Below are 19,096 nucleotides of genomic sequence, written 5' to 3'. Positions count from 1 at the left end.
GCGTCGCTTTTGTGATTCTGTGTTATTTTGAATTCACCCGGGCTTTCAAGTGGGGGCTTGTATCATCTATCAGTACTGACAATGTCCAACACTAGTCAGCACTCCTAATCTCATCTGTACTCCCATCCATTGTTGACAATTTAGCCATTTCTCCCCGTTCTTGACTCCCCTCCCTACCCCCACTCCATTACCCTATCCTCTCGCCTGCCCAGCCATGCTACGCTAAGTAAATCTTCCCTGGAATTTTTCACTGATTTCATCCATTGATATAAGCCCTATGTCGTATTCTTATACCAAATAATATATACAAGAAAGAAATCAGGTAAGTGAGAGTGCCATACACCTGGAATTGGCTAATTATCACCTGACAACACCTCACGTGCACTCGTTCGCTAATTTTCGCTGTTTTTTTCCCCTTGAAATATGCCGTATAATCTATTTTCGTAATAAATATACATGTAAGGAGAGAAGGGAGAACCCTAAGTGATATTTACATTCACCTGGAACTACCTAATTTATAATGTATTGTCTACATTTCCTGCCAATCATATCAGTGCTACACAAAGCTGTTTCAAGATTTAACATTGGTAGCTCTGATTATATATCTCCTAAGTAGGCCTCTAATCTATTTTCGTAATAAATATACATGTAAGAAGGGAAGGGAGAAGCCTAAATGATATTTACATTCACCTGGAACTACCAAATTTATAATGTATTGTCTAGATTTCCTGCCAATCATATCAGTGCTAGGCTTAGCTGTTTCAAGAGCTACGTTGGTAGTGCTGAATAACCCTCAAGTAGGCCTCTCAACCCGGGCCGGCCCTCCTAGCAGTTCTCTCTCAGATTCCGAAGAGGAGGTACGGCTCATCCTCTTGCTGACTTCAGGGCCTTTTTCACCCCCATGCAAGGGCCCTGTGACCTTTACCCCCTACTAAACCTCGTGTGGAAAGAGGTAAAGGGCTGACAATTGATAAAAGAGTGACTACGATCTTTCTATTGAGTAAAACAGTGCAAGTGGAATTGTAAATAATGTGTAAATAATGTGTAAACAGCAAGTGAAAGTAATGAATGTAAATATACGTGAACAATGGAAAATAGTTTTATAAGTTATTTCAAGTGACAGTGCACAACACAGTGTAAATAAAATAGAAATGTAAATAACGTAAATAAAATAGAGAACGTAAATAGAAATGTAAATGAGTAGTATTATAAGAATACGAGTATATACCCTAGGAGTAATGAAAGTGAAAGTTTCACTCTAGCATGTCTGAATGCTAAGAGTTATGAGAGTGAAGATGAAAGTGACATTCACTCTCAGTGCCAGTATACAGGACGAGAAAGTGAATGCTACGTATTTTACTGAAAGAAATTGAATCCCTACAGTGACAATAAACTAATACTACTGAAGGAAACTTATGGATAAAGAATGTAGATATATATAAGCGTTATATAGTAATAGAAATATAAAGTGTGAGGGGTTTTATGAATAATAAATGACAGACTACCATGAGCGAACTAGTGCCAGTGCGACGATCAGACGCGCTCGTAATTTCCATTGCTTTCACAGTGTTTTTTTTTTGAGTATGGATCCCAAACTACTTGAAAATTGTAGAATAGTGTTTATAGTGTTTGTATCTGGCTGTGGTAATCATATTACGGGTTGTCGGGAAGTGTAAAGTGGAGACTTCGTTACCCTACATCAGAGGTCTCCACAAGTCCTACGGTAACCGACGAAGGCTCAACAATCATTCCAGGAGAAAGCTGAAGGTATGTGCCATAAGCATATGTAATTTTATTATTCTAGGACTAATAACTGATTTTTGGCAAATATTTTTTGAGAGTCTGTCGGAGCCCAAATAACCCCGCGGCACACGCAAGTCATTGGTAAACAAGCCCGCGGTGTAGGGGTTAAAGAACGAGTGATGAAAAAGAGGACTTATGTACCTAGGAGGAAAATATGGAAGCTGAAAAACCAAGTACAGTAGTAAGGGATGCCTTCTACAGCGAGATGAGGAGAGTGGTGGCTGAACAGGGAGCTGTAGACAAAGGCATTAATGAACAGTACAGAGCCCTCAAGAACAATCTCTTGACAGTTACTAAGGTAACATGCGGTTGGACAAGAGGACCATCAAAATATAAAGTAACTTGGTGGTGGGATGAGGGTGTAGAAGCTGCAGTTAAGGAGAAAAGAAGGTTTTTCCTGGAATGGAAGAAGGGTGGTAGCAAGGAGGAATACTTGACTGCCAAGCGTAGGGCTAGAAGAGAGGTATACAGGGCGAAGTCAGTCACAGAGACTTTACTTGATAACCTAAATCATGAGGAAAGGAAAAATATGACATTTAAGGTGGCAAATCAGATGGAGAGGGATAATCGGGATATTATAGGTGAGCAGTGTGTGAAGAATGATGAAGGAAGGGTAGTGGTGAACAGTGAGGATATTAAAGATGCATGGAGAGAGCATTATAGCCGGTTCTTGAATGGGAAGTTTGACTGGGACAGGGAAGGTTTGAGCCAGCAGATCCAGTGTTTGACCCTTGGCCTATGAATAATGCTGCTACTGTGAGTGAGGAAATAGCAGGATGATGGTGGGGAAGGCAGCAAGTGTGTCTGGGTTGACTGCCGAAATGTTGAAGCCCTTAGGAGATATAGGGGTGAGGTTAGTCACTGACCTGATAAATATGATTATTTGTGAGTGTGTTGTCCCATATGATTGGCTGGAGTATAATTGTAAATGTGTATAAAGGGAAGGGTGATACCCTGGAAAGAGGAAATTAAAGAGGTACACTCAACCCCCTGCTATCGCGCCTAATTGGTCAGAGGAAACGCGCGTGATAGCTGAATGCGTGATAGCTGAACTGAACAATCAATGGGAAAATTTCTAATTGGTTTTTCGGTGGCCCATTTTTCTAACTTTTAACCACTTTATGCCTACGATTTTGGTGGTAGGTGGTGGCGACCATCATCCACTCACTTGATGTAGTGCTGCCTACTTCTTCCTTAGCCTTTATCATTCTTTTTCTGTGCCTGTCCTCCTCTCTTCCTATTTCTCCCATCTTTCCTGTCACTTCTTATTGCTTTTCTTTCCTTTACGGGTGGCTTTACATTGAGTGACAAGCCAAATGGTTTCCTGTAAGCCAAGAAACCCTTTACAACGCTGGGTGGTAACCATATAACCAAACCATACGTGCTCCCCACTTGTGAACAAGTGGGTTGGTGGAGGGTTAGTGCCCCTCCCCGTAAAACAAATAACTCAAAGTCAAATGGCCACCCTTTACAGGATTATGGCGTCTGGCAATAGATAGATAGATAGATGCCTACGATTTCCTGCCAATCTCTCCTCTAACATGAAATAAAGCATTATTACATTAATAATAACAGTATAATGAATAAATAAACAACATAAAAGGCCATCAAACTTTTATAAGGATTACGGCTTGGGTGGTTTGATGGGTTCCGAGGCTTGGGAGTGGCTTAGTTGCCGCCAGATCTCTTTAGCTGTCTCCATGATTTCTTAGTGTCCACAGCTAAAGGGGGTATCACACGGTACATCGTATCAGGAACGGCCGAGGAACATTTAAGTGGAACAAAACTTGGACGCTATCACACACATTCCTCATACTGTTGCCAGAGCCCCGTCTCAGTTGTAAACACGTGATTACTATATCGACATCACAGTTTTCTCTGCATAGGAAATATTACCTCTTTATAAGGGTTTCAAAATTATTGATATTTATTCCAAAATACAGTATTAATAAGTATTCAGTGCTAGGCTAAATTTTAATGCTGTAGTACAATATATTCTGTCGAGTCGCCTGGATTTTGGTCACACTGTTTTGCCCGTCGTATCCTTGGCAGGAATCCATTCAGATGCATTCCAAATGCCTGTGGTATCGTCAGCAATTTTACCATGTTACCGTTTCGATTAACTATCGTATCCTCGGCAAACCTTGTATGAAGTGCCGTGTGAATAAGTTTCGCTTAGCCTGTCTTCAAACTCAACGCGTGATAGCTGTCTTGGGGTGCATGATAGCATGTATGGTTGCGCAGTTGATGTGAGCGCGATAGCAGATAACCGCGATAGCTGAATGCGTGATAGCAAGGGGTTCAGTGTGTGTGTGTGTGTGTATATTCTTTCACAAAAGAACAGGGAGAAAGTGGACCTGGAGAAGCCCAAATGGAGAAACCAAGAATGAAATCGACTTCACTATACCAAATAAGAATAACACAATCACAAATGTCACAGTTGTCAACAAAGTAAATATTGGAAGTGACCACAGAATGGTGGGTTGAACAGCAAGATTTAATTTCAAAAGTGAAAGAAAGAAGATGATTAAAGACAAAAAGATATGCCCAATAAAAGTCAGCAAAAACAAAGCAGCTTTTCAGTTGGAAATAAGGAACAGATTTCAGGCTTTCGGTAATGCTGAATGTGATACTGATGAGCTGAAAGACAAACTAACAAAAGTGCTAAAAGAATCAGCGGAGGTACAGTAGTAGGAAAACCTAATACAACCAAAGCCTGTGGACGTAAACAAGCATGCTGGTTTTGTGGGCCTTAGTAGCCCACTAAACCACCAGGCACCATAATTTGGTTATACAGTTACCACCCAGCATAGTAAATGGTTTCCTGCTGTACAGGAAACCATTTGGCTTTTCACTCAGTGTACAGTCACCTATTGGCAGAAAGAGGAGGAATTTAGCAAGACAGAGGAGGAAGTGTAAAGTCACCCATAGGCAGAAGGAGGAGGATAGAATGAAGGAAATAAAGACAGAAGGGGAAGGAAGGAAGGAAGGAAGAGAGGAAAGGGCAGTCACCCGAGAGCAGCACTACATCGAGTAAGTGGATGATGAGTGCCCCCACCTATCATGTTATTAATAACAAGAAATAAATTAATTGTCAATAGCATGCAAAGTCAAATAGGGAAATGTGTCACATCATTAATTCTTTGTAATTCTCAGATCCTCCTACAATTGTTATTTGTGGAACTTTTGATAATGCCACAAATATTTAAATCTTCAAATGGAACACTTCATGAAAGCTGATGTCTGACTACAGTAAACTGTATCTGAAACTTGTAATAGCTCTTGCATGTCATGCAAAAATCAATTCAATAAGACTATCATCCCAGACCAGACTGACCTGGACATGAGAGCAGAGCCAAGTGGCAACACATATGGGGAGGGAGCAGAGGTGGTATCGGAGGCGGTCTAAGAGTTCTCGCACATGCTGCAGTGGAAGTGCTCCTTGCTGTGCTGCTGTCACTACCTCACGCAATGCCACACCTGCCACCTGGCACACTTCACTCCATCGCATCATGCTGAAAAATGATAAACTCAAATTTTTATTCAAGTACAGTATAACTCTGAAATTATTTTACACTAAGGCTGCAACTGTTCTTTCCTTCAATACCTCTGTCATCAGAAGGAGCATATGTGACAGCTTCAATTATAATCATTAATCATCTTCTTAATTCATCATTCAGCAAACTCCTCTACTGTCCAACTCATCCATGAGTACACGAACCTGACACTGTGCATATCATAGCTTTCCCATCATTCACTTACTGACAATTTCTTCCTTTCATGAATACTTCCTCTTATTTATTCTCTTATAATTTTCATTCACACTGCTCATTACACACAGCCATACAAGCTTGCCCAGTTTAATTAGGCTCCCAAGTAGGCATGGAGCCCAGCTGTGAAACTTCTGCATCATTTTTTTTTTTTTTTCCCCCCAGATCACTCCTGGGTAGTAGGATTCCTAAGGATTCCTAGTCCATCAACCCCATTCCTTTTTAAGGCATTTTATATAACACAGAATAAGTTAATCTATTTTTTAAAATCCAACTGTCAAATATACTTACAATACACACACGTATACAAAAATTATGTTTCTTAATACAGAATCCACGTATAGGGTTGCCATAGTACACATCAGGCACAGGGCTAAGGACTGGTCTCTGCGCCATGGCCTTGACCTCGGCCTCCAAAACTTGCTCTGTCCTCCACCTCGACTTCAAGGCCACGCAAAAAGTGTAAACGCATTAAGAAATTTAAATTTTTAAGGTCAAATTCTCTCTCTCACTATATATATACTGTATATACTGTATATTCACCTAAAGGTGAATGTAGGGAAGAGTAAAGTGATGGTCTTTGAGAGAGGTGAAGTTAGTGAATGTACAGCGAGGATGGATGGTGAGGAATTGGAAAATGTGAGTACGTTTAAGTACTTGGGTAGTGTGATGAGTAAGGATGGAGGTTTGGAGGGTGAAGTGCTTGAAAGAGTACAGCAGGGAAGAAAGGTTGCTGGTTCCTTGAAAGCAGTGATAAGAAACAGGGAAGTGAGCATGGAAGTGAAAAAGTTACTACATGACGGTATTGTGATACCAACTCTAACGTACGGAAGTGAAGCTTGGACTTTGTTGGAAGGACACAAGTCAAGAGTGAGAGCAGTGGAAATGAGTTATTTAAGAGGAGCCTGTGGAGTCACGTGGAGAGACAGGCTGACGAATGAGGATATAAAGGAGCGTTGTGGTGTGGATGTGGATGTGATAGGAAGTGTTATGAGGAACACACTGAGGTGGTTTGGCCATGTGGAGAGGATGGAGGGCAAAAGACTGACGAAGAGAGTGTATGTGAGTGAGGTGGAGGGGGGAAGAGGGAGGGGGAGGCCGAGGATGAGATAGAGGGATGGGGTGGAGAGGTATATGAGAGAGGGGGGTGTGAGCTGGGAGCAGAGCAGTGAAATGGCGGGGGACAGGGCGACTTGGAGGTGATTTGTTTGTGGCCACCCCAAATGGGATTGAGGCGTCTGGCAATAGATAGATAGATATATACCGTATACAGTAATATCGCAATACTGTGTACAAAACCCCTAGATGCAATACCCCGGCTTAACCCCTAACACCCTAAACAGCCCTATGGGGGTTTGCATTACTCTGACACCCTGACCTAAAAAGCGCGATAGATCAATTGCAATACAAAACTGCATTCAAAGTTTCCTGCTTCTTACTTGATGTAACCTGCTCCAAGACCACACCAGCTACGAGTTGAGAGGGAGGGAGGAGGGCTCCAGCCCGCCAACAGAGTGGGGGGGTTAGCCCCCCCTCTGCCATCTCTCTCCCTCTACCTACCCCCTCAGTTGATGCCTTATGTGACATATCCCAATCTTTCTACCCTTCCTGCTGCCACTAAAGCATAGAGGTGAGGTTTGGCTGTAGCAGTGACTTCCCTCCTGCCCCCCCCCTCCACTCACCTGACATGGCTGCCAAGAGACGTATCCCTCACCACTTCTCTTTCCTACTTGAATGAGTGATGTTTCCACACTCTTCACTTCCTCCCTCCGGAAATTCCCCACCCTCCCTCCACCTTCCTTCTCTGCTACAACCCTACACTCTCGCGTGATGCATCAAATAAGGAGTCTTTTCTCGGCTTTATTACACTTTATAACCTAAAATAAGACTTTGCTTTTTTATTGTAGCAATACCTAGTGTATGTATGGTAATATGTGTGTATGTTATTAGCCCAAAGTAATGTGTGTTACTGGAAATTTACCGGGCATTACCATATATTTCTGTGGGTTACATCTCTATGCCAAAGCTTTTTACTCCTTTAATGTTGTAATTATTTGTTTTCCTATGGTAAGTGAAACATTTTTGCACACATAAAGCCATGTTATACCTTTATGTAGTGGCAGGTGGCAGCGACCATCACCCACTCACTTGATGTAATGCTGCCTACTTCTTCCTTACCCTTCATTATTCTTTTTCTGTGCCTGCCCTCCTCTCTTCCTATTTCTCCCATCTTTCCTAACACTTCTTTTTGCTTTTCTTTCTTTTGCAGGTGGCTTTATATTGAGTGACATGCAAATGGTTTCCTGTATGCCAAGAAACCATTTACACCACTGGGTGGTAACCATATGACCAAACCATACGTGCTCCCTACGTGTCAACAAGCGGAATGGTGGAGGGTTAGTGCCCCTCCCCGTAAAACAAATAACTTGACGTCAAATGGCCACCCCTTACGGGACTGTGGCGTCTGGCAATAGATAAATAGATAGATACCTTTATGTTACAGATATATAGTCATATTACAGTTTCCATAACAGGTGAATCACTGTAATGAGGTCACTTTCTGAGAGGTACCTCCTCTCGCCAGACTGGGAAGGGTAACTATTATTTTCTTTGCCGCGCTGCTGTGTGTGAACTACTCGGTCAACCTGGACGAGACTTACATCATCGGGTGTGTAAACTCTTGCTCTTGAAATATACAGTAATCCCTCCACTATCTGACGTAACAGAGCCAAAGGCATGTCCAGAAAGTGATCCCATCCAGATAGTGGGCCCCAGCCTGCTGGACTAGTACTTGAGGACTCTAACCCAGCCTAACTTTAAAAGCCACCTAAATAACTCCCTACCGGACATGCAAAGCACCTATTTAAACCTATTTCAGACCCTATTCAAACCAATAATGGACATAAAGCATGAAATAAATGAAAAGGAACCAGAGAATGAAGAATCAGAAGTGGTTATGGAAAACAGCAATGTACAGGGTACTTATAGCACGTCTGTGGCCACCTTCTCTAAGGCTTTGGCAGTGGTGAAAATGCTCTCGAAGTACGTACAGTAATCCAGTGTTGTGCTGCACTTACAGTAATTCTTTGCACTGTGAGTTATAATTGTTTAACACTGTACATTCTGCTCTTAATTGCACCAGGCCAGTTTCAACCACCAGTTTGCACTCCACAGCTGATCCTTTGCACTCTAAATTCTAAAATTTTAACACTGCACAACACTGTAAATTCCCATGTGGTCTAGTGGCGAGGTATTGCAGTTTATTCACTGTTTATTTACAAAAACGAGCATGTGTGGCATCCATTGTGATAAGCATCCACTTGTGATGACAGTTAGGCGGTAACTGGTGGTGAGGGAGGAGCAGGGTTGCAAGGTTGAAACTCAGCCACATTACCAAACTCCTCAATTTTCATTACCAAATTTAGCTTTTCATTACCAAATTCATAAAGCAAGCATTTATTCTTCACTAATTATATATAAAAGTGTTGTGGTAGGTGGGGGCGCTCACCATCCACTCACTCAACGTAGTGTTGCTATCGGGTGTCTGCCCTGTCTTCTCCTCCATCCTTCTTTCCTTCCATCTTCTTCTATCTTTCTTTCCTTCATTCTTTCCTCGTCCTTCTGCCTACGGATGACTTTACACTCCCACTTCTGTCTTTCATTCCTTCATTCTTTCCTCTTCCTTCTGCCTGTGGGTGACTCTACACTGAGTGACAAGCCAATTGATTTCCTGTACACCGGGAAACAATTTACTACGCTGGGTGGTAACCATATAACCAAATTTTGGCGCCTGGTGGTTTAGTGGGTAATTATTGTGCTCCAATCGGATTGAGCCGGTGAAGGTTTATATCCAAGGGATGGTTGGGGTTTATTGCTCACGTAATGCCACTCAGGGATGAGTGAGGTTGGTCACTCTCATCTTAAATGTCAGGACCAACTGCCTAACCCCGGGCTCCTACGCTCCTCATGGGGCAACGTAGGACTGAATGATGGATGGATGGATGGATGGAATATTAATCACTCTCCTTATAAGTAACAGCATGTTGATTATTTTCATGTTATGTAGGCTAGCAGATTAATCAGAGAGAGCAGACAATCCACCATCTCCATCCTGTGTATCCTCATACATGTGAAAAATCCGTTTGGTAATGCATTATTCTGATTCATTACCAAACAAATTCTTCAATACCAAATTTGCCCACATTTGGTAGCGAAAAATACCAAATGGCAACCCTGAGAGGGGAGGGGGGAGAGGGGAGGAAGGAAGGGGTGAAGGAGCCATGGTGCAAACAGCTGTTCAGCGCCAAGCGGCAATTTCAAATTACGGGTGGGAAAAAATTTGGATTTTGGGGGGATGTTTTTTTTTTTTTTGGTCATTTTTGGATTCCGAAGGTCCAGGCCCATAATGTCCGGTAAGTGGGGTGTCTGGAAAGTGGGCGTCCGGATAGTACAGGGATTACTGTATCCCATATGTGGCAGTTTGTATTTAGCAAAAACCACCGTACACAGCAAAATTGCCCAATTTTACCCTACAGAAGTCATCATCTAAAGATACCCATTCCCTGACTCCCAAACACTGCTCCGTTCTGTCACGGAAAGTGATCACCACTAATTAACCATATGTACACTCTAATTAAGTCTTCTTTATGCACAGTGATGTTCCGAGAGTTTGTATGTGTACTCCAATTAATGTCACATATGATCAGGTGGGGATACAAATTTTTCATGAGAACCAAAGGAGGTACTCTACAAAAATTGGGGGATTTCACCATTACAATATATCATGAGCTTCAATGATGTGATCTCCACATTTCAAGTTGTGCAGTAAAATTTGCAGACACAATAGCGGTGCAAATTAACAGTCTGTTGTACTAAACTGTATTTTTCCTTTCAACAAAAAGATGTAATACTGTGCATGAAACATAAAACAAATTAGTAATTCACAAGTCTGCATAATAGTACAGGTCAACCTGGGTTTAACAATGTGATGCATTAAGAAAAACCCCAACGCTAAGTGGGGTATCACATATCGGGGCTGATTTAACATGTAAAGTATAGGGATGCATTTTTGAGCCTTGAGATTCCCCGCAACCAAGTCCTAAACCCACCAAAATGAGTCCAAAAATAAGGTATATAGGCAATCTAAATGGCCTAATGCTGTAAAGCAAGCTAACCTAAGTCTAAAACCTGTTAGTAACTCACTAAAACCAACAAATAAAATCTGAAAATCATAAAAAATAAAAAAATATCATATACCTATCATCACTTACGTCTTGTGAGTCCATGTCTGGTCCTGGTTGTCATCCTTGCTATCTCCCCCAAGGCTAGGGTACATGTGGTGTTCCTTAGCACTCACTCCTCCTCCTCAAAGCCTTCAAACCCCATCTCCAGGGGAGGGTCAGAGGGGAAGGAAGCCTGGCGAGGTGGGATGATGGTAGTGGGAGACTGATGCAATGGCTCTGGGGGTGGCAATGGGGTGCGATGCGAAGACTCACTAGGTGGCGATGGGATGCAATGCAATGGCAGACAAGGTGGCAAGGGAGACAGCTGTGATGACTGTTTGAGGTGGTGAGGCAGAGATAGATGCAGTGGCTCACATGGTGGCGAGGGAAACAGAGACAGTGGCCGAAGTGGTGCCAGAGATCGAGGCTAAGGCGAGGAAGATAGTGATGGAGTGGCTGAGTTCAGCAGTGGAAACTCAGGTGACGCGGAAGATGGGGATCGGCTTGAGGTGAGGTCCAGAACCAGGGCCCGTACTTATAAAACACTAAGACTGAGTCATAAGGCGAAAGTCTGTCCTAAATTCATAGGAGCGAGTCATAAGTCCTTATGTTCGACTTAAACTGAGTCATAGCTTAAGACCCCTCCCGAGTGGTTATAGCGCTTCGGACGCGGCTTATGACTTGATCATTACAGTAAAGAAGGCCGCCGCACCACAACAACAACAAATTCGCCAGCGCCAACCAAGACGTTTTCGTGAAAGGAAAGATGTGCTTAACGAGCTAAGTGATGCAGAACTGGTCAAGAGATATTGTTTGGACCGTGCAGGCATAATTTTTGTGACCGATTTGGTGCAGGAGACCTTAACAAGACCAACGGCAAGAAACAAGGCTTTAACCCCCTTCAGCATGTGTATGTTCTCAGGATACAACTGTGCCAGCTTATATGTGGCATCGGGGTCCAATTTTGCTTTCTGGAACGTTTGCTTGTTACACTGTTGGAGTTCTCCATGCTTGGATGGCGGTGGTGGTGTTTGTTTACAGGGTGGTGTGGAGAGGCAACATGTCCTCGTCCACAACACAAAGTGGTAAATTAATAATTCCTCAAAAATGACATTAATCTGTTTACTTTACCCTGAAAACATTTAAGAAAATATCGTAGTAATTTCTGATTTTTTGTAGCATCTTTTCTCTATTGTTTTCTTAGATTTTTCTTCATTTTTCGAAACTCTCAAGTGCTACGCAGCACCAACCGCTAACTCAGCAGCTTGTGACTTCGACCTAACAAAGTCTCAACTTAGTTATGATGAGGTACTCCTTAAGTCTCACATTTATGACTTTCACCTAACTATGATGTAGTTTTTATAAGTACGGGCCCAGGGGCTGAGCACAATGTCCTTGGCGGGAGAAAGCCCTCAGTGTTCCTCTGCTGAATGATGACTGGGGAGATTCTCCGCTGGTCAAGGGCTGGAGAGATCCTCTACAGGTCACTGGCATGGTGGGGGCCTGTTTGAAGAAGGCAGTGATGGTAGTCTGCCTGGCTGCCCTCTTCGTTTCCTCCAGCATCATCCAGTATACCTTCATCCCCTCCACCAGCTGATCTGATGTGTCCTTGCTTTGTCCTGAGACAGAGTCGTGAGTATGCACAAGTGCGATGGCCTTGTCAACCTTGGCCATCATCTCCTTCAGAATTTTCATACTAAGGGCTCACACTTCAAGAGTGACTTTCTCCTCCTCTGCCTCCTGGTGCCCCCGCTGAATCCCCACAATGAGGAGCTCCTCGTTGTTGAGCTTCTCCCTGTGGTTGTTCAGGACCTCCTCCATCTCCTCCTTGTCGACCTCCCCGAAGCTCACCTTGTCCGACAGCTGCACAATGTCCTACAGCACCCATTCTACCAGCGGTGCTTGCATGCCCTCGGGGAAGCCGGTGAAGGAATGTATGCACTCCAGCTATAGCTTGTGCCACACACCACTCATGGTGGGCTGGCCTGCTTCCCTCCATGCAGCTGCGATGTTTTTGATGGCGTGGCATATGTTATAACCCTTCCAGAATGACTGGACCATCGTCCTGTCGTCGGTGGCACACACCCTCACCAACTGCGCAAAGTGCGGCAGCACATGCACCCTCGCCTTTGTCGTGGTGCTCTAGAATGTCTAACTTCACTTCAACCGACAGAGCTTTACGAGGGCGCTTCATGGGAACACCACCAGCTCCAACACTAGCAGGCTGCTTACCACCCCAACTAGGGTTACCACTACCACCACTAGCCCCACCACATGCAATGCCCTTACCAGACATGATCACAATCAATTAGGTCAAAATTAACAAAAAATCGCACTCCACACACGGTTAGTATCACTGTCCTACTCACAGTACTCCTGGGACACAGTTACGAGGCACTACGACAGCGGCTTGCATAATATTGGTGATACAACATGATGTGGGGAAGGCAAGCATAAGAGAGATCCTCACTCCGTGACGGGCGGTGTAAGAAGAGCAATATGGGTTCATGCGGGGGTCAGCAATGGGTGCGCGGCTGTGCGAGTGTTTCCGCACATCCTGGCAAGTGGGCGGGCTAAGTCTGCTGCGGAAAAGTGTGTGATTTAAACTTTGAACCCATCGCTCCCGGACGATACAAAGCAGGACACACTGCAAAACCGGATCTCAGCCATTGTTAGGTGGGGTACGGTGGTATTTCTACCCACATCATTAAGCTTGGGTATCACTTATTGCGGGATCACATATCGGGGTTTGACTACTGCAAACACCAAAGTAAGAGACAGAAGCACAGAAAACACACACATACACACGCTTAACCATATATAAAATACATCAGATGAATTATAAACATACACAGAAAACTGTGTTTGTGATAATATAGGTTTTACCCAACTTGGATCCTCTTCTGATAGGATCAGACTTGGTTGTACCTTCACAATAACCTCCCTGATGAACTCTTCAACGGCACTCTGGTCAGTGCGTGTGGCCACAAGAGGTGCCTTGACTCTGCCAGGCTCTGGCATGTTCTCCTTCATCCACTGCTCCACAAAAGTTTCACACTTTTCTGAAACCACCACCTGAAGTAGGAATGAGAAAGGAAGATCATTCTACTTGTTATTTCCATCAAGAAAAGCATAAGAAGAAAATAATCTTCTGTCTTAACAAATGTATTCCAATGTTCTTAGATTTTCTCTACAGCATGTACTTATTATTTTAAAGAGGGCTTCACTAAAGTTAATATTACACATGTCAGAATGATCCCACACTGCTGAGTAAAGGAGGGAGCACAGCCTATGACAAACTCTGGCTGATTGACCCACATGATTTATTGTCCTAGTTTTTATGGCCATGCAGAATGCTGTCCATAACCCCACATGGCAGGTGGAGATGTCATTATGGCCAAGACTTCATTGTTTCTTATCCTATGCAATCTACAATACTCCACATACCATCCATCTATCCATCATCTAAACCTGTGCCGCCCCATGAGGATTGTAGGAGCCCAGGAAAGGTAAGTTGGGACATTTAAGATGAAAGTGACAAGCCTCACTCTTCCCTGCATGCCATTACGTGAGCAATAAACTCCAACCACCCCTTGGATATGAACTGACACAGGCTCAATCAGGCTGGAGTGCCTTAATTACCCACTACACCACCAGGTGCCATAGTCTAGATATATGGTTACCACCCAGCATAGTAAATGGTTTCCTGGTGTACGGGAAACCATTTGGCTTGTCACTCATAGACAGAAGGAAGAGAAAAGAATGACATAAGAGGAAACAACGAAGGAAGATAGGAAAGGGTAGCCACCCAAGAGCAGCACTACATCGAGTGAGTGGATGTTGAGTGCCCCCACCTACCACCCCAATGCTCCTATTCCTGACTGTTAGTTCTTATGCCGCTAACACATTTTAATGTACTAATAATCCTATTGCAGCCTCCAAATGCAGAATTTCCTTTCAAGTATAACAAATTACAGAACTGTATTGTTATAAAAGATGTTTTTTATGCCAAAAAGGACAAATGAGACCTGGGACATTTAATAATTTTATGCTAGTTGTTACCAATTTCACTCTGCTGATGGAAACATCCCATCTCCAAAGGGTTAAAGCTTATGAACAGATACTACTTTACTACATTATCTCAACCCATTCATCACAATGGGTTTTCCTTAGCAAACTATTATAGTCTAACAGTAACATGAATTAAGTACAAATTGTGTTATTGCATGGAGAAGGTTAATTGGGATTTTTTTTACTCCTTCATGGTAAGGAATCTTTCTTAAGCTGTAAAACAATGACTGGTAGTAGCAAAAAATAAAAAATAAATATCATTCATTCATTCATCATCCAATCCTACATTGCCCCATGAGAAGCATATGAACCCGGGGCTAGGCAAATTGGTCCTGACATTTAAGATGGGAGTGACCGGCCTCACTCATCACTAAGTGGCATTACATGAGTAATAAACCCCAACCATCCCTTGGATATAAACCTTCGCCAGCTCAATCCGATTGGAGCACCGTAATTTCCCACTAAATCACCAGGTGCCAAAAGAAAAAATAAATTGAAAAAATAAATATCATAATAATAATAATAATAATAATAATAATAATAAAAATAAAGTCTTCTTAGTTAATCATCAGACTGCTGTACAAGTTATGCTTTTGTATTATCAAACAACAAAGATATATAAGACGACCTCTACAGAATAGAGAAGAGAGCTTACTTACATCAATTCCATACAGCTGGACAATGTGACACAACAGCAGGAAGGAGATGTCAAACATAAGAGCACGGTTTGCAGCCATCTTTGAAGTTTCACCAGGCTGTGGATCCTGTGCAGAAGACAGTATTCAATCCTCTATATTTCTACCCAGCTTACAGATACATAAAGCAAGAAAAGCTGAGAGGCAGCATCATGATTAAAGGGGCTAATAAATGAAAATTACTGATACAAATGTATGTCTGTTACGACATTACAGAACTACAGTATAGTAAAACCTCGATACGTTGACCCTGCAGAAGGCAGAGTTTCCAGCTAGTCGAACTCTGGCTGAGGCATGACTTAGTGTTTATTCAAAAGGTTACATTTTACTTTCTTATATTCCAAGTGCTACATTTTAGTTTATTATATCCCAAGTGTTACATTTTAGTTCAACTGATTGTAAAGTGAAGTATATTAGTGCAGAACTTTACGTAATTAAGTGACTATTGCATCCCTCCACCTATGCAACCTCCTATCCTGGCCTAGCCTATAACATGTGCCGAAATGTTTATTTCTATTGCTTTAGAATGCTTCCTTAGTTTAGCGTTAATAAACAAGTAATTGTACATAACTGGTGATTACTGAGGGGGAGGGGGCTAATATAGTTTTTTACAATTATTTCCAATTAGTCAAAAAATTTGTAAGCTGAACTACCCTAGATCCACATATAGTTCAATTCATGAAGGGTTTACTGTATTGTGAATATGTAGTGCTGCCTACTTCTTCCTCGGCCTTTATCATTCTTTTTCTGTGCCTGTCCTCCTCTCTTCCTATTTCTCCTATCTTTCCTGTCACTTCTTATTGCTTTTCTTTCCTTTACAGGTGGCTTTACATTGAGTGACAAGCCTAATGGTTTCCTGTAAGCCAAGAAACCATTTACAACGCTGGGTGGTAACCATATAACCAAACAATTACGTGCTCCCTACGTGTCATCAAGTGGGTTGGTGGAGGGTTAGTGCCCCTTCCTGTAAAACAAATAACTCAGAGTCAAATGGCCACCCCTAACGGGATTATGGCATCAGGCAATAGATAGATAGATAGATAGATAGAATTTTAGCATTCTGTGTAACACAGCATGAAGTAACATAAAACTTATCATTATCATTTAGAATCATTTTCCCACTTAAAGATGGGGTCAGATAGGAACCTGAAATGGTGAAAGAAAGTATAGTGAGTCCTTGATATACGAAAGGGATAGGGACCAAAAAAAACTTTCGTAATTCGAAATTTCATATATCGGAACGATTTTCCCCATTGAAATATACATATAAATGAGGGGATGTGTTCCAGGACCCCCTCGGACCCCCACCTAAACTTCACTCCCCTCTGTTAAGAAGTAAGCAATACCTGTATACAACTGTAGAGAAAGAGGTGGCCATATTCTTGTACATCTCCTTTTTCTTCGTCGCAGTCCCAATGGTGGAAACAGCAACGCCTAAAGCACGCCCAATCTCCGAGACTCCCTGCCCCTCCTTATGGGGTCTTATAATTTCCAATTTCCTTTCCAGAATTAGAGTACGGTGCTGCTGCCCCAATGCTGGAGATGATGCAGGGCGCTTGGGAGGCATGGCGGAACAATATGAAAAGGTGAAGGGCTGCGAAAATATCCTCTCGTACAGTAAGGCTGTGAAGAGATGAGGGACGTGGACTCAACTGAGAAGCGCGCGAAAATTTGTTTACCAGAGAGGGGTTAGTTCGTTTTCTCTCGGCAAGCGAGTGCGGCGCTATGCACTGCGCCCATTTTGAATTTTCATACAGTATTCCATTAACTCCTTCATAGCTGCCGGCCCTGAACAACACTTCACTGTTTCGATGTCAATGACGTTGAGTTAGGGCATTATAAAAAACTGTGAACAATTACGGGAAGGGAACGAAGGTCACTGGTGTGTGTACATGACCCTACTCTACCATACCATCAGTCAGGCGTTCTCTTCACTCCAGATGTATTCGCCAATGTTTAACATGCTTATGTTACATGTGTCCTAATTTTGAGTAAGTTTCTTTCTGCAAGGGAACATAATTTACCACCCTCAAAATAGAAAAGTATAGAAGACAAACTAGAGGAATATGAACTGAATTGGTAAGGTCTTTAGGCTGTATGCTTACACTAAAGATTATGGGTTTTACAATTTTAAGAGACGATATGGAACAAAAGTATTTGCTAATCAGAAAAAAATTACTTTTTCATCCCACATGTTCTCGTAGGTTAGCATTCAGTTCCACATTCTTCGTTCGGTATCACTCTTCCCAATATATTTCGGACCAATTGAGCACAGTTATTTCTGCTCCTTTGAGTTAGTGTAGATTTACTACTCATTCTATTGTTTGTTCTTAAGTGTCTGTGTGAAAGTGAGAGGACTGATACAAACAATAATGTATTCCCAATATCGCTTTCATAGCTGCTGGCCCTGAACAACGCCTTACTGTACTGGTGTCAGTGACGTTGAGTTAGGGTGAGCTAAAAAAAACTGCGAGCAATTATGGGAGGGGAATGAGGGTCACTGGTGTGTTTACACGACCCTACTCTACCACCTCAAGCAGTCTGGCGTTCACAGTTCACTTCGTCCCAGATGTTTTCGGTCGATGTATACATGCTGATGTAACACGCATCCTAATTTTATTAATTCTTACACGAATCATAGCAAATCACAGGATGGGTTTAGGGGAAAAATAATTAAAAAAAAAAAAAAAAAAAAAAAGCCAGGTGTGCCAGAGGAGTCTTTTCACATATGTAAGAAAAATAAATTGATTTTAAAACTTTGAAAAAATGGTCCCAAGGCCGACCATGGGAGCACACAAATATCTGAACCCACAGCGATTGAGGGGGCTAAACATATGTGTTACTTTAAGCAGTAAAAGCACCTTACCAAATCAGTTCTTCCTGATAGTCGGTTGTATTTTTCAGATTATTTCTGGGTTGGTAAATACAGTAAACGTTTCTTATTAAATCTGTTTCCCCGTCATTTTTAGCTGTTCTGGTGTGACAACTCTTGTTTATTTCGTTAACATAATGGCGGAAGGGACTGTTCTTCCCTAAGTGTTTAACTAAACCTGGCCTAACCGAGCTTATCTGTACCTAATAATTTTAACCTAACCTAACCTCGTTGGGAAATTGGGAAACGATATCCACCTTTGAGCACGCTGAGTTTCTTCCACTGCGCTGGAAACAATTGTAGGGGAAAGTGACGATAATAACGGGGAGGAAATTTTTCAGCAAGAAAAAGTAATTTGCCAAACTGAAAGTTGTCAGAAAATTACAGAAACAAGCTGGAGGATTATGAATTGAATTGGTAAGGTCTTTCTGCTGCTTCAAGTGTACAATGAAAGACACAAGTATCTTCCCAAAGTCTGACGAATACAGCGTGGAAAAATCGATCCATTTGAAACACGCACTAGTAGAAACAGGGTTTTCATTGTATTTCACCTGGTGTAAATTTTCTTCAGACTGAACTGGGAAGATAGTTGTGTCTATCATTGTACATTTACCGGTAAATAAATCAATCTAACAGTAGTTGTGTTTTGTTTCCGCCAGATTA

At 42.4% G+C, this 19,096-nt stretch overlaps 1 protein-coding gene across 1 annotated transcript; it reads right to left on the bottom strand.

Annotated features, from left to right (window-relative positions):
- Nucleotides 1-5,290: 5,290 nt before the first annotated feature.
- LOC145389957 (mediator of RNA polymerase II transcription subunit 24-like) lies at nucleotides 5,291-15,585 on the bottom strand. Its single transcript, XM_080265060.1, has 3 exons — nucleotides 15,526-15,585; nucleotides 13,736-13,870; nucleotides 5,291-5,318 (listed from the first exon to the last, which is right to left on the bottom strand). The coding sequence occupies exons 1-3, from the start codon at nucleotides 15,580-15,582 to the stop codon at nucleotides 5,301-5,303; spliced, it is 210 nt and encodes a 69-aa protein (XP_080121186.1). The 5' UTR covers nucleotides 15,583-15,585; the 3' UTR covers nucleotides 5,291-5,300.
- Between the last annotated feature and the right edge of the window lie 3,511 nt (nucleotides 15,586-19,096).

This window comes from Coenobita brevimanus, unplaced genomic scaffold (assembly GCF_032717465.1).
Source record: "Coenobita brevimanus isolate Jiangsu-jjx unplaced genomic scaffold, ASM3271746v2 jjx.HiC_scaffold_2656, whole genome shotgun sequence".
Classification (NCBI taxonomy): domain Eukaryota; kingdom Metazoa; phylum Arthropoda; class Malacostraca; order Decapoda; family Coenobitidae; genus Coenobita; species Coenobita brevimanus.
Note: the sequence above shows the minus strand (reverse complement) of the source record. Positions and strands in the feature narration are given on the sequence as shown.